This window comes from Neoarius graeffei, chromosome 21, assembly GCF_027579695.1.
Source record: "Neoarius graeffei isolate fNeoGra1 chromosome 21, fNeoGra1.pri, whole genome shotgun sequence".
In the NCBI taxonomy this organism is placed as follows: domain Eukaryota; kingdom Metazoa; phylum Chordata; class Actinopteri; order Siluriformes; family Ariidae; genus Neoarius; species Neoarius graeffei.
Window position 1 is genome coordinate 31528681 of NC_083589.1, and position 16284 is coordinate 31544964.

Sequence of the window (16284 nt, forward strand, 5' to 3'; positions counted from 1 at the left end):
TGTACAAAATGATTCGAAATAAAGTATATATAAAAAGTGAAAAAACAAACGAACAAATATCCCGTGTGTAGAGGATTTGCAGGCTAAAACACGTTGTTGTTGAGATCAGAGGAGAATGACCAGACTGGTTTGAGCTGACAGGAAGAGCTCTTGATCTGGTTCTGCATGATTTTTGCATTGCACTGCTGCCACATGATTGGCTGATTTGATAACTGCATGAATGTGCAGATACGCAGGTGTTCCGAATAAAGTGGACAGTGAGTGTGTGTACGGTGTGGAATTGGAAGGAAATTTGTATGCATGCGTCATACACCAGCTCTGATGCCTTAAAATCCCCAGCTTTAGGTACACTATCTGAATGTGTGCATTAGCAGTCATGTAACTACAACGCGTATAACTTAATAGTAAATTTCCTGTAGCATTAAATAATAATCACAATATAGTATTGCGTATACACACCAGATTGGGCCCACAGACAGTCAGTCAGTCACTTACTTCCTTTGGGATGCTCAGTATTCTAAGAGCATTATTTTTGTATTAAAATCACCCATCATCATTTTGCATCCTGTTCTACAGGGTCGCAGGCAACCTGGAGCCTATCCCAGCTGACTACGGGCAAAAGGCGGGGTACACCCTGGACAAGTCGCCAGGTCATGACAGGGCTGACACATAGACACAGACAACCATTCACACCTACAGTCAATTTAGAGTCACCAGTTAACCTAACCTGCATGTCTTTGGACTGTGGGGGAAACCGGAGCACCCGGAGGAAACCCACGCGGACACGGGGAGAACATGCAGACTCCGCACAGAAAGACCCTCGCCGGCCACGGGGCTCGAACCCGGACCTTCTTGCTGTGAGGCGACAGCGCTAACCACTACACCACCGTGCCGCCCATAAAATAACATATGGAACATATATGGAAGTATGTGGTAAACATAGTAGCCATTGTTTACCAAGTTGATGGCGCATTGCACACTATTGGCATTATCTTAACCAGCTTCATGAGGTAGTCACCTGGAATGCTTTTCAGTTAACAGGTGTGTCTCGTGAAAAGGTAATTATTGCAATTTCTTGCCTTCTTAATGTGTTTGAGATCAAACAGTAAATAAATAATAATAATATGAAGACCGAGTCATCTATATCCCCCGCCCTATATACCAACTATATACCAAGTTTCAAGATATTATTTGTCACATTTTTCAAGTTCTGCTGCAGGAAACCAACCCTACCTCTTTACACTGACCTCAGCAGCCCATGGCGTAAGCCCACCGGACCTTTGGTCCAGGTGAGCTAAAAATTTAAATTTCTCACATTTCTTAGTATCAAAAGGCACATATACATTACTTAATCAACACATATACCAACTTTCAAGACCATAACACTCATAGTTTGGAAGTTCTGCATCCGGAAACAAAACCTACCCCTAAGACTAACCTGAGAGAGTAAGTCTGAAATTGTTTCCATGGAAACATGAAAAATTAACATTTCTCACATTTCTTAGTATGAAAAGGAACATCTACATCACCTTGTTAACATGTACACCAAGTTTCAAAACTGTATCATGAATAGTTTTGGGTATATGCTCCGGAAACGACCACTGCTCTTAGAAACAAAGTCAAAATCTATTTTCTATGTAAAAATTAAAATATATACTGTATATATTTTTTTCAAAAATCCAAAATAGCAAAAGGCACCAGTTCACATGTTACTTGATATGTATACAAAGTTTCATGAAGATATCTTCAGTAGTTTTAAAGATATGGCCTGGAAATGCAAAATGTGACCAGACGGACAGCCAGACGGATGGACAGACGGAACCCATTTCTATATCCCCCACCAAACTTTGTTTGGGCGGGAGATAAAAATACAGTAAACAGCCTATTCCACAACTGTAGTAATCCATATTATGTCAAGAACCGCTCAACTAAATAAAGAGAAACGGCATCCATCATTACTTTAAGACATGAAGTGACTTTTAATTAATAAAAATAAAGAAAAAACTTTGAATTAGAACATGTCCAAACTTTTAACTGCCACATTAACTATTAACTAATTAACTTTTATTCAAATTGAACACAAGCAAAATTCTTCTCAACACGCACTACATGGTTTTTTTTACTCCATATAATGCATCAGTCAACAAACCCTCTTTTGTGTTCCTAAAAGTCTGTTTGCAGGGCTTACCACACTAGAAGCATGTGTTTGTCTGTTTGCTTTGCATTCACCTTTTCCCTAATTGCACAGGCAAATAACTACAGACGAAACTTTGCAGTTGACCAGATAGTCTTAATATTACAGTCAATACTCTGCAAGGAAGACTAATATAGAACAAAACCATCACTGTTAAATTTAACCTCTCTCTAAGGTCATCTTACAGTATCTCATCTTACACTATATTATCTACATGACATGTTTACACTGTGTTGTAAATTAAGTGCTTATTACAAGTCAGTCAAATTCAGGAGATAATTATGTGCATGTTTACACAAGTAACACTGTCACAATTATGCTTAGTATCTCAAGATGTTACTTTATAATCATTTCGGATTATCTCCTTATTATCTTACATTATGGATTCGACCTCCTGTTTCCTGATTTATTTAATCCGATTTCATGTATTTATCACATCATTACCTAAAATATGTCTCAATAACACAGCTGACATAAGGGTAACGAGGTTGACGATGACAACAACAATGTTTAAGATACAAATGTTTACAATAGTGGAACCTATGCTACAAATATTACACTTTTTGTTTTGTATTGTAAACGTGGATAGGCACATTAGCTCTTATTGCTGAAACGTATATCAATGGTCATTATTGTCATTTTAGGCGGCACGGTGGCGTAGTGGTTAGTGCTGTTGCCTCACATCAAGAAGGTCCAGGTTCGAGCCCCGTGGCCGGCGAGGGCCTTTCTGTGCGGAGTTTGCATGTTGTCCGCGTGGGTTTCCTCCGGGTGCTCCGGTTTCCCCCACAGTCCAAAGACATGCAGGTTAGGTTAACTAGTGACTCTAAATTGACCGTAGGTGTGAGTGTGAATGGTTGTCTGTGTCTATGTGTCAGCCCTGTGATGACCTGGCGACTTGTCCAGGGTGTACCCCGCCTTTCGCCTGTAGTCAGCTGGGATAGGCTCCAGCTTGCCTGCAACCCTGTAGAACAGGATAAAGCGGCTAGAGATAATGAGATGAGATTATTGTCATTTTCACATGTGAGAGAATGATAATAAAAACCTTCTGTTGAAATACATATCATACATTTAGTTGTAAATTTAGTAAGTAATTTCATTTCAAATGCCCTTTAATTTATAAGCTAGTCAGTTTTTTGCCAATTTAAGTAAGTCCATATTTCTGAACAAAATCATACAAGTATGTGTGTATTTATTTATTCATTAATTCATTCTATCCACATTCACTGGATATGAGCAATCACGTGCTCTAACTGGCTAAAAACAATATGGCACAGCGCATCAAGTCAGATACATCACTTTGTTGTCAAGTATTTACAAGAAACAGAAATAGTTTAAAGAATATAGGTTTTTTTTTCCCCTCCCAATATCTCCTGTTCCACACTCCAGCCCAGTTAGTTGTGGTAATGCACCTTTAAGTTGGTTTGCCAACCGCCAAAAAAAAAAAAAAAACCTAAAGAAGAAGAAGAAGAAGAAGAAGAAAATGACAGAGCGTGTTACTGAACCAACTGAGGATGAAATAAAAACTCTACTCGAAAACGAAACCCCAAAAATACAAAAAAAAAGCAACAAAATTAAATGAAATAAAATTATTTGATGGTAAGAACATTTTTTTTTTATTTTTCGAGAATTATTATTATTATCACATTTTTCACAAATTGCTCCTGTCATTTCGCCGGTTTGTTTACATTCTAAGCGGAAATTATTTTGTTGGACGTTTTGTATTAAGTTTTTATTTATCGAATTTGCAAAAAATGAAAATAAAAATGCTCTGTTTCTCCAAATCCAGTGACTGTGGATAGAATAAAACAGTTATTCCACTCAATCTCGTCGTACTGTACATGGCTTATAGCCAACTCAGTGCTACATACCTCGTCGGCTATCAGCTCATGTACGACTCGATTTCATGGAATAACTGTTTATACACACACACACACACACACACACACACACACACACACACATACAGGGTGTTTCAAAAAAATTTTTAATATAATTTCACAATCTAATAACTTTGCCAATTCCTGCTCAATTGACCTCAAATTTTAACAGCATGTGTGAAAACAGGTCAAAATTTAATGTTTAATGTATTTTGTTTTTATATTTTTAGGTATAGAAATGCCATTCACTGGAAAAGAAAAGGTGTTTTGTGTGTTAGAGTACACTCGAACACAGTCGAACAAGACCGTGCAGCGCGCATTTATGAGAGAATTCTCTAAAAATGCACCAACTGCAGTGCAGATTTGGACACGGCACCAAAAGTTCAAAGAGGAAGGCTGTGTGTGTGTGTCTCAGGCGGTGCACGTATTGAAAATGTGTGAAATCGTTCATGGAATCCACATACCTTGTAAATTTCTCATTCAAATTTTGAGGAATAAATCTTATATTGCTCAACATTAAGCCTGTTCAGTTTAATTTGCCTAGACTATGTAGTTTCTGGGATATTTACATCTTAAATAATATTAAATTTTTTGAAACACTCTGTATATATATAGTATATATATACACACACAGACACACAGCAGTTTGTAAAAAATGCTGTCGAGCAAAGATGCCTTCAAATGTAATTACATTAAATGTTCCTAAATTTTAAAAAAGTACTATAAAAAAGCAGTAAACAGTGATAAATGAACCAAAGTCAGTATTTGGTGTAAGACGGCCAAAGGACATGAGCTGTAGGTTTTACTGAGCATCTTGCAGAACCAGCCACAGTTCTTCTGGACACTTTGACGGTCACACTTGCTTCCTTATACAGTTGAACAGTGTCCGTCTTTTTTACATCCTTTCTAAAACAAACCAACCAAATCTATCGCTACATTCCTTCTACTTCATATTCATTCTATTCCTACTCCGGTTACAAAACTCACTTGTTTCACACCTGTTGGCTCTCGTTCTGTCTCTGAATTCATTTTTAAGTCTAGACGTTCCCCCTGACAGCTCGATCTGTTCAGCTATAATCAATATTCCAATTGCTATAGTAAGTAATCTATATCTCTCTTCTGCCCTTAAAACCAGGGCTTTGAACCAGAATTTTTTTCCTATTGGTTCGTTCCGAACAGAAACGGAATTTTAACGTTTCCGGTTTTGGGTTCCACCATTAAATAGACGTTCCCGAACCGGTTAGAACAAAAAAATTTCGTTCCTGTAACGGTTAATTACGTTCCCTGTCAGCTGTTTAACAAATGGCTATAAAATTATGTCTCTGTCTCATCCAGCTTAAGCCAAATGTAGGCTAATTCTATTACAACCTTCATTAAATAAGACAAGAAATAATTCAAAACAATTATTATTTCAAATGTTGGCGATTTGGATTCTCAGTATGTCTTCCCATCTACACAAACAGAAAAAGTGCCAAAAATGAAAGATAATTTGTTTAGTGTGTTACCAAAGGCTAGTCAGGCCCTATGCATTGATAGGCTAACAGAGGTTAACATTATTTAATGTTCGCGAGCCTCTCATTAACGTGGACAAATATATTGATGTGAATAACGATAGACTGCAATATTAACCTCTTATTTAAGATGTGGAGACGTGATAGTAGTCCACCCTCCCGCTCTCTACATTCAGTCAGCGAACGTCACACAGGAAGTGAACCCCAGCGGGTCATAGAAACTTGTGCAGGAGAAGAATGACTTTATTTGTAGGCTACGGAAACTTTGAGGAACGAAATAAAAACCGGTATTAACCGGTTACCATTATTTTTAATAAGCGTTTCTTTTCCAGAACATAAAAAATAATAAAGTTTCTGGTTTCGTTTCTGTTCCATGTGAAATAGAAAAAGTTCCCGGTTTTCGTTTTCGTTCCTTGAACCGGTTCAAAGCCCTGCTTAAAACAGCTGCAGATACCCCTATCCTCAAGAAACCTGAGTTGGATCCAACATCTCGTTCCAATTCCAGCCCTATCTCAAATCTTCCTTTCCTAGTTAAAGTGATGGAAAGAGTGGTAGCTACACAACTCAATACTTCTCTTAATGATAACACACTCTACAAGCCTTTTCAGTACACAGTGAAGCACTGAGACAGCTCTTCTGTGTGTTGTTAATGATCTCCGCCGGTCTGCTGATTCGCTGTGGTTTGCTCAATATCCTCTTCCTCCTTGACTTAAGCAGCATTTGACACTGTTAATCATGATGTACCCATTTCCCGTCTTTCTTCTACTGGTATCACTGACATAGTCCACAGACAAACGGACAACAGTTTATCACACTAGGTCCATACAAGTCCTCCACCTCTCCTGTTATCTATGGTGTCCCACAGGGATCAGTTCTTGGGCCCCTTCTTTTTCTAATCTACATCCTACCCCTTGGTCAGATCATTCGTCACCACAGCTTCAACTTTCACTGCTATGCAGACGATATTCAGTTTTATTCTATCCACATTCACTGGATATGAGCAATCATCAGAGGTGGACAAAGTACCCAACTTCATTACTTAAGTCAAAGTACAGATCCCACTGGTCAAATGTTACTCCGATACAAGTGAAAGTTGTACAGTCAAATTTTTACTTAAGTTAAAGTACTGAAGTACTTGCTTTTAAAATAAGTAGTTAAGATAAGTTAACCTTATTCATGTTAGCGTAACTCTGTTTTTACATGCTAACTAACAGTGTCCAAGTTCACTAGCTATGTGTTAACGTTAGCCGTGGACAAGGCGATGGCAACTTGGTGGGAAAATCCATAGAAAGTCATTTGACTAACCAGACTGCATAGCTATTGCAACATTATCGCTAGCTCTAAAAGCACAGACAACTTTGTTGCAAGCTTTCTCTTGGAATAAAACGTTTATATACGTCAATATGCTTCCGCAGGTCAGACGGTGAGTTTTTGTAGGCCGTGATGTGGTTCGTTTTTGGCAAACATAACCATTTAAAACGAAACGAATCTTTATTCCTTTCAGAAAACTGAAACATGGGTTCGAGGTATGGCCATGGGTGTGTGTGCATTCCCCAGAAGAACCGCCTCCTTCCATTCTGCCATCAACTGATCGTGTTAAATAATGCTGTTGAGAAATCATTGAACTTGATTTTATCCAGTCTATGGACGTGACGTGACCCTAGCGATTACTGATGGTCTGTCTCAGTGTCGCCTGCAAAAAAAACATGTTTTAGAAATGAAAAGGAAAAAAAAAACATCCACTTTCAAAGCTGCTTCATAGTAACGAGGACTTTGACAGAAATGTAGTGGAGTGAAAAGCACGATATTTGCCTTTCAAATGTAGTGAAGTTAAAGTCATAAGTTTAAAAAAAAATACTCAAGTAAAGTATAGATACTCAAAAAGTGTACTTAAGTACAGTACTCAAGTAAATGCACTTCATTAGTGTCCACCTCTGGCAATCGTGCGCTCTGATTGGCTACTCTACTACTGGGCTATCAGCTTATATACCATGAGTAGAGAAAAACAAAATGGCGGCGCATGTTGCTGAAGCAACTGAGGATGAAATAAAAACTCTACTCGGAAACAAAACCCCAAAAATAAAAAAAAGCAACAAAATAAAATGAAATAAAATTATTTGATGGTAAGAACATATTTTTTTTTCAAGAATCATTATAATCGCATTTTTCACAAATTGCTTCTGTCATTTCGCCGGTTTGTTTACGTTCTAGGCGGAAATGATTTTGTTGGACGTTTTGTATAAAGTTTTTATTTATATAATTTGCAAAAAATGAAAATAAAAATGCTCTGTTTCTCCAAATCCAGTGAATGTTGCTAGAATAAAACAGTTATTCCACTCAATCTTGTCGTACATGGATTATAGCCAACTCGGCGCTACATACCTCGTTGGCTATCAGCTCATGTACAACTTGATTTCATGGAATAACTGTTAAATATCTCAGTACAGACTCCGCTCCCAATACACTAACTTTGATTTATATCTGATTTAAAGCTGTGGATGCAGGATAACTTTCTCAAGTTAAACGCAAACAAAAATGAAGTTTTACTGGTCGGCCCCAAATTCCAAATCTTTACTATCTCCAGTTTTATTGTTAGTATTGATGGTGTGCTTGTTAAACCTGTTCCCGTTATCAGAAACCTTGGTGTACTATTTGACCCATCACTCAGTTTTGATCTACATATCAAGTCCCGCACCAAAATTTCTTTTTTTTTTTCATCTCCGTAACGTTGCTCATCTCCGCCTATTTCTGACTAGTAATGATGCACAAACTCTGGTTCATGCTTTCATTGTGTCCCACTGAGACTACTCTAATTCCCTCTTCATCGACCTCCAGGCTAAATCTTTACAACAGCTACAGAACTCTGGAGAAAACCCACACCAAGCGCTCTGGTCACATCACCCCATCCTGTCTCTGCTACAATGGCTATCTTGCTTCTCACCTTCAAAGCCCTGTACAACCTTGCTCCTGTCCCTGTCCACTTTAGCAAGCTCCTGACCCCTTACAGCCCCCGTCACTCTCTCACGTCTCCTACCAAGAATCTCCTTCCCGTCCCACGCACCAGACTTTACACCCTGTGAGGCAGATCCTTCAATACCATGTCCCCCAAACCCTGGAACTCTCTTCCTCAATCTCTCCATGACTGCTCTTCTTAAAACATTAAAACCACTTAACCAGAGGTTTTAATGTTTTATGCTATGCGTTTGGTTTTTTCATCTCATCTCATTATCTGTAGCCGCTTTATCCTGTTCTACAGGGTCGCAGGCAAGCTGGAGCCTATCCCAGCTGACTACGGGCGAAAGGCGGGGTACACCCTGGACAAGTCGCCAGGTCATCACAGGGCTGACACATAGACACAGACAACCATTCACATTCACAATTTTTTTTTAAGTGACACAGGTCGATGTGCCGGTTCAGGAATGATTTAATCCACTCCTCTTTCTGAATTGTTTGAGCTGATACCCATCCCTATAGCTGGTATGCATCAGGCTTGTAGTACTCAAGTCCAGGACTCGTGCCCTAATTTTAAGGACTCGTGACTTGACTCGGACTCATGCATTAACTGCAATTGGACTCGTAAATTGGAGACAAGGACTCTGATTTTTTCTTTATTTTTTTGTAACATGCCATAATAATTTGGCATAAAATATTTATATCTACATTAATTTTTGTACTAATTTCGTGCAAGAGTGTCACACCCGCACGTCTTGGCGTGTGCATCAGATAGACTCTCAGGCGCGCTCCGGACAGTGCGTGCACCAAGCTCCAGACTCTCGTGCGCGCCATAAACGACTTGCACCTGCACAGGATTAAGGCGTAATCAGCGTGTCGATATAAAAACTGTGAAAACAAACTTACTTTACGAAGTATTGAGTTGCATTGCTGACACATTACTAAGCCTTATTTCCTTGTTTGGTTTCCTGACCCCTAATTTCCTGTTTCTCGTCTTTGATTCTGCCGAGTCTACGATAGCCTGTTTGTGCCTCGCTCGACCTATTGCCTGTTTCACTGTTTTACGATTTTGCCTGCCGTTCTGGATTGTTTACCGTCTTCACTTGTATTAATAAACACACCTTCTGTATTTACATCCGTCTCCCAACCATCTCTGACAGAATACTTCACACTTCCTGACAAACAGAATACACATTCACCTGTTCATACGTCATGTTCAGGAACAAACTAATGTTAATGGCGCGAAAACAGCCACCGTCAAATGGTGCGGATGGAATCTTGTTCTCGGACTCAACTTGAAATTTTTCTTTAATGACTTGGACTTGACTCGGACTTGAACACTGGGGACTCAAGAGTGGACTCGGACTCGAGGTTTAGGGACTCGACTACAACACTTGTACACATCATCTTGTTTCAATACATTTTATTTCCTAATGCGGGGCGTCCTAATCACATGTTAGTCTGTTTACAAACCGCTCCCTCAGCAGCCAGTTCGGAAAAGTCATGTGAGGTCATGCGCGGGTCAGAGGTTGTGACCGCGGAGCCATAGCAAACATAGCGGATCGCCCAGATCGAACAAAGCCTCCTAAATCGAGATAAATTGAAATATTTAGAAAAATATTTTTTATAAAAATAGAAACAAAAATCGAGAATTGAAATATTCCAAGTCTAAACGCACCTGTGAGCTTGAAGGCTCTCGAGCGCTCGCTTCTGTGTCGGAGGCCACCAGTTCCGCCATGTTTGTTGCGACCTCGCTCATTATAATATTATAACGAGGATAAACTTCGGCCGTTTCCATGTCTAAGTGTAAACATGAGCGTGCGGTGTTTTTCCAGCTCATTCTCCTTCACAGGCATGAGGCAGCGGGCAATACGGCATGTGATTCAAGTATCTCGGGGTTATTCTAGCTCCACAGGGTACTATTCATCTTTTTAATCCATCGACCAGCGTCACTTTAACTGTATGCCATATCTTACTTACACTTGAATTAGAAATGCCTTTTCTAATGCCTTAGAAATGCCGTATTATTGTCTCCATTAGAGAAAAATGTCAGCCTTGTTACTGTACATATCAACACTGTTACCTTAATAAGTAACACACACACACACACACACACACACACACACACACACACACACACACTTGTAGTCCCTACAGTATTTACTAAGAAGGTTTTCTTTGACATATACTGTATGTTATTTAAAAATGCACTTTTTATTTTGCCTTCTTATTGAATATTGACAGTTGTTCAAAGCTTGCTGTTGTCTTTAATCAGTTATTCAGCCGCTCTGGATGTTAAATAGAGATGCAAAAATGTCATTTTAATTAACAGCTTGAAGCCGTATTTAAACAATAACTTACAATGTGGCAATGAACTACAGACTAAGCAAAGCAAACCAAACTGTGCATGAAAGTCTTGGTCCATTAAAATTACTGGCAAATGTGAGATGATTGAAGTAAGAGGTTTCCTCAGTATTAAAATGGACGCTATAAACTTCATGTACTGGTAAGCAATATTAGTCTCATGGTCCTAGAGAATACCTAAAGAAGCAAATGTCAGACTGAGTATGTCGACCAAAAATGGTTTTAAAATAATGACGTGAAATGTTTCAACATAAAAAAAAATACTATAAACAGTAAACAGTAAGCCATAATAAATGAAACAAAGTCAATATTTGGTGTGAGACGAAATTCCCTTTGCTTTTAAAAAAAAATAGTCATCTCAGGTCCAATGAGTGCAGTTTTATGCGGAAATGAGCTGCAGGTTTTACTGAGCATCTTACAGAACCAGCCACAGTTCTTCTGGAAACTTTGACTGTCACACTCGCTTCTTCATTTTGCACCAAAACCCAGCAGCCTTCATTATGTTTTCTTTTTTAATCTGAAACGTGATCTCTTATGTCAGACCTGGGCATTTTCCGGCCCGCGGGCCGCATCCGGCCCTTTGGTTCATTCTGACCGGCCCGCGAAAGGTTAATTAGAAATTACAAAATAAACGTATTTTCTAATTTTACCTCATGCATGGACTGAATGTGCATTGCTTTTATTTTGAAGTTGTGTTCACCAAAAACGCAATGCGCGCGATATGAAAATGACATGAAATCCCACGAAACCTAATCCCGCGATAACTACTTCCGTAATTTGTCCAGACCAACCACAAACTTGTACGTCATCCTTCAAACGGTCCAGCCAATCACATAGTGTGACGTCACCAGCAGGCGCTGGAGCCCGAGCCGATCTGTAGATCTGATCCCTACACCGAATCGACTGATGATCATCTGTCAGCTGTGCTTCGCATCTCCACCTCAGACATTCAACCTGACTCTGATGCACTCGTTAAAGACCAACAGAGACTAGATTTCTCTCACTGAACAAATAAAAAACTGAAAAACACCAAATGAGGTGATTAGACTACAAATGTGGGCATCATTATTATAATATGATGCATCTTGCTTGATATTTGGAGTAGAAAGACAATATTGTGATGTCTTTATTGTGTTTTGGGGTGAATGTGACTTGAAAAAAAAATGGTACAAACGTTCACATTTTGTTAACCATTGTTTTGGGAAATTTGATTAAATAAATGACATTTTTTGTAAGGCAACCTCATTTTTTCCATACTCTTACCAGTCTTAGCAGCTTGTAAAAACAATGTTATTTATTGCTTTATATAAAGAAATACAATTAATATTATGCAGAATTTAGTTCAGACTTTTGGTCCGGCCCACCACAAAATTTTCTGTTTCTCATGTGGCCCCATGGAAAAAATAATTGCCCACCCCTGTCTTATGTAATATGCTACTCAGATATAAACATGTTTTTTCTGTCACATTTAATTTTGTGCTGGAAAAACTACAAACATTTGGACTCTAAAATGTTTTTGTACTGACCCGATAATGTAGAAGTCATAAAATAGAAATCAATAACAAAGTTTGTATGAAAAAAAACATGTACTGTATATACACTACCGTTCAAAAGTTTGGGGTCACCCAGACAATTTTGTGTTTTCCATGAAAAGTCACACTTTTATTTACCACCATAAGTTGTAAAATGAATAGAAAATATAGTCAAGACATTTTTCTGGGCATTTTGAGCATTTAATCGACCCCACAAATGTGATGCTCCAGAAACTCAATCTGCTCAAAGGAAGGTCAGTTTTATAGCTTCTCTAAAGAGCTCAACTGTTTTCAGCTGTGCTAACATGATTGTACAAGGGTTTTCTAATCATCCATTAGCCTTCTGAGGCAATGAGCAAACCCATTGTACCATTAGAACACTGGAGTGAGAGTTGCTGAAAATGGGCCTCTATACACCTATGGAGATATTGCACCAAAAACCACACATTTGCAGTTAGAATAGTCATTTACCACATTAGCAATGTACAGAGTGGATTTCTGATTAGTTTAAAGTGATCTTCATTGAAAAGAACAGTGCTTTTCTTTCAAAAATAAGGAAATTTCAAAGTGGCCCCAAACTTTTGAACAGTAGTATATATATGAGTGATTCCACGCTTATGGGTACTGAAATGGGGACATGAACTTATTTTTAAAAATTCACCTAAAACCATTTCTTTTTTTTTACCATCAGGTCACAAAACATGTAATCTTTAATGAATGATATGTTAAAAGATAGCTTTAATTTTCTGAGATGTAATAAAAACATATTTATATGCCAAAGTCAGAACATAACAGAAGTGTTGTGGACATATATATTCTCAATTTTAACAATGTAGAATTACTTTTTGAAACATAGGAAGGTGATGTTTTAGCAAATATAATTAATAAACATGTGTAGTAGAATAAACCTACACATTCTTTCAATAAGATTAACATGGTATAGAGCTAGATTGTAATTAATTTGTAACAGACGCGAGATGGACAATCGTAACAGAAGTAATGTAACAGACATCATTTTGGAACTCATAGGCTTGACTTTGGCATATAAATATGTTTTTATTACATCTCAGAAAATTAAAGTTATCTTTTAACATATCATTCATTAAAGATTACATGTTTTGTGACCTGATGGTAAAAAAAGAAATGGTTTTAGGTGAATAAGTTCATGTCCCCATTTCAGTACCCATAAGCGTGGAATCACTCATATATATTATATATATATATATATATATATATATATATATATATATATATATATATATGTGTGTGTGTGTGTATGCCTGAATGTGAGCGAGATAGTTTTAAAACGGAGCGATGCGTTCTGGACAAATCAAGTCCAATATTCATGTCCTGCTACTATAACGTATGTTATTGTATGTATATGTACTTTATATATGTATGTGGGTGCGTGGGAGTGTTTATACGAGTGTGTGTTACCTTCAGGAGGCTGCAGCAGTTTGCTGTTCTGTGCACACCAGCCCACAGGATGCAGCTCTGCAGTCATGACGTCACACCAGAAGTCAGCGCTGCGCTCGTCGCCGTAGCCACAGTAGCGCAGCAACAGCAGCTGGCCGCATGTTGTGATGACAGTAGCAACCCAGTATGTGTCAGCACGACTCCTGTCGGCCACTTCTAACTTCATCCCGGCCTGGAAGCTGCTCTGCAGACTCAGCTCCACCTGAACAAGCAAGATGCACAGTCCGGCATGTTGCCTTGAGAGTTCAGCTTCAGCTTATTCCCACACTGAGTATGGAATCTTCAAAATGACATAAGATGTGTGGTGGCTTGGGAAAACCCTTCAAGAGGTGAAAATTTGACATTTTCTTCTACAGGCTTTCCTAAACTGAAATGAGTTTCCCTTCTGCATGCATTTCAACCACAAATAACGGTGGGGCATTTTAAAATCTGGTTACCCCCGCAAGTGAAAAGAGAGAAAATCACATTTAAATATTCCATTCTGAGTGCAGCGCAGGAGCGTCAGAGACATTTTGACGGCTGGTATCTGATTACAAACTGAAATTATGAAGCTTGTGTCCATGCCATGTACTGTATCCAAGTCAAAGCTGGAGATTCACAGTGTGACGAAATGGTTGTGCATGCAGACGCTCATCTAAGTTTCCAAATCTGTCATTGCTTAACTCTTGAATATCTTCTGTCATGAATACGATCATTAAAAAGCTTATAATCTCTGCTTTCTAAAGACATTTATCTGGTTAAGATCTGTTCAGTACTTTGGGAGTAACGGCAGGTTGGAGTTGGTACAACAGAGTTCACTCTCTGCTCGCGGGATTTTTGAGTCACGGGAAAGCGGTCAGGCTCTCTCTTTCTCTTCTGATCAGTTTCTGGCTGGATTACTCGTGAATATCAATCAGATAACTTTTATAGGGATGTTGTCTCGCTCTCACTGTTTCTGATGAAGTATTCAGCAAAATTTTCTGTCAGCTAGTTTTGATATTATGATTCATGAGACTTTGAAGCGAGTTTTCATAGCTTTACCTACTTATTTTTTCAAATCAAACTGATTCATGTAAATAAATAACTATTTTAGAATACAACTGTAGTTGTTCCGATGAAAAATATTGAGATCTTAGTGCTCAGAATGATATTTAAAAAAAACTTACAAGTCAGAAATGCGAGTGTCAATTTCAGTTCAATTAATGTGAATTGTTTATTGGGTGTGGCTCACACAGTTTTTTCGAGGTTCACCTTGAAAGCTGTGAATATTATCATTTATATTCTTTCATATAAACATTAGTCAGCTCTACTTCAAAATACAAAGGCCTACAGAGCACAAAGAGGGGATTAGAAATCATCTTTTATTACTTTTTTATTGAGTGTACCGATTTAATGTTTTGCATAATTAATACTAATTAAATACTAATTGGCATTATTAGTTTTTACTATATTTAACTTTGTATTTAGTACACAACCATCTATGTGCCTGCCAATTTCCATGTAAATATCTTGAAAAATAGAAAAGTTATTAAGAAAAAACATTTGATCTCATTGGTTAATGAGGCCCATTCTGGACCATGTGATCCTCAGACGGAATATTACGACAGTTTTCTCAAAATTAAGCCGTTTCTTCAATCTTTGATTTGTAATATCTCAAGAACGAATAAATATATTTTAATTCTGTAAAAAGTATGTTGTTCTGTATTCAATTCTGAATTAATTTGGATTAAATTTGAATTTTCACCTGATATGCCTAACAAGTAAACAACAACATTTCTGCATGGTTTGGGTTAAATACTATATATTTAAATTTGAAGTGTCAACAAGTGTCAAAGATTTGACAGCAATGTCTGACAGGTTTTTTTCTCAAACCCGCTGCAAATTCATGTGCATATGGTGAGCTGTAGATGATGTTAAGGCTACCATCACACTACAGCTTGTGATGGGTTTGTAAATACCGTACGTAGCGATGAAAAATTGGTAGCATCGCCACCAACCGTGTGATGCACGGAGAATATTCTCTGAGCTTCACAAGTTGTTTTTTGGTGTGTCTCTGTCTCATGAGTGGCCAAAAGCATTGTGAAAATTTTCAGTGCATGCACTGAAATTTGGTGGTGATGTTTTCGTCAGCAAACTAAGCAGTGAATACTCGCAGATGGGTTTGGGAATACTTCCCAAAGCTTGGGGAAGCACCCTCTCAGAGTGTTATGCATTTGCTCCTACATTATGATATTTCCTAATCCTGTCTCCATGCCTTGTCTTGTTGTTTGCATGTCTCTTAATAGTCTCCATCTGTTTTCAGCTTAGCTCCTAATTAAAATGTCTGTTAATATCTATCTGTGTGTGTGTGTGTTTCTTTGCGAAGTCTTGCTCAGTGTATACATGCGTTTCTGAGTCTT

General features: G+C 38.2%; 1 protein-coding gene across 3 annotated transcripts in view; it reads right to left on the reverse strand.

Annotated features, from left to right (window-relative positions):
* sfmbt2 (Scm like with four mbt domains 2) overlaps positions 1-16284 on the reverse strand; it is a 152183-nt gene that overhangs the window by 74798 nt on the left and 61101 nt on the right. For all 3 annotated transcript variants that reach the window (XM_060902974.1, XM_060902972.1, XM_060902973.1), the window contains exon 4: positions 13868-14108. In XM_060902974.1, the coding sequence (XP_060758957.1) occupies positions 13868-14108 (241 nt within the window). The remainder of the gene's footprint in view (positions 1-13867; positions 14109-16284) is intronic.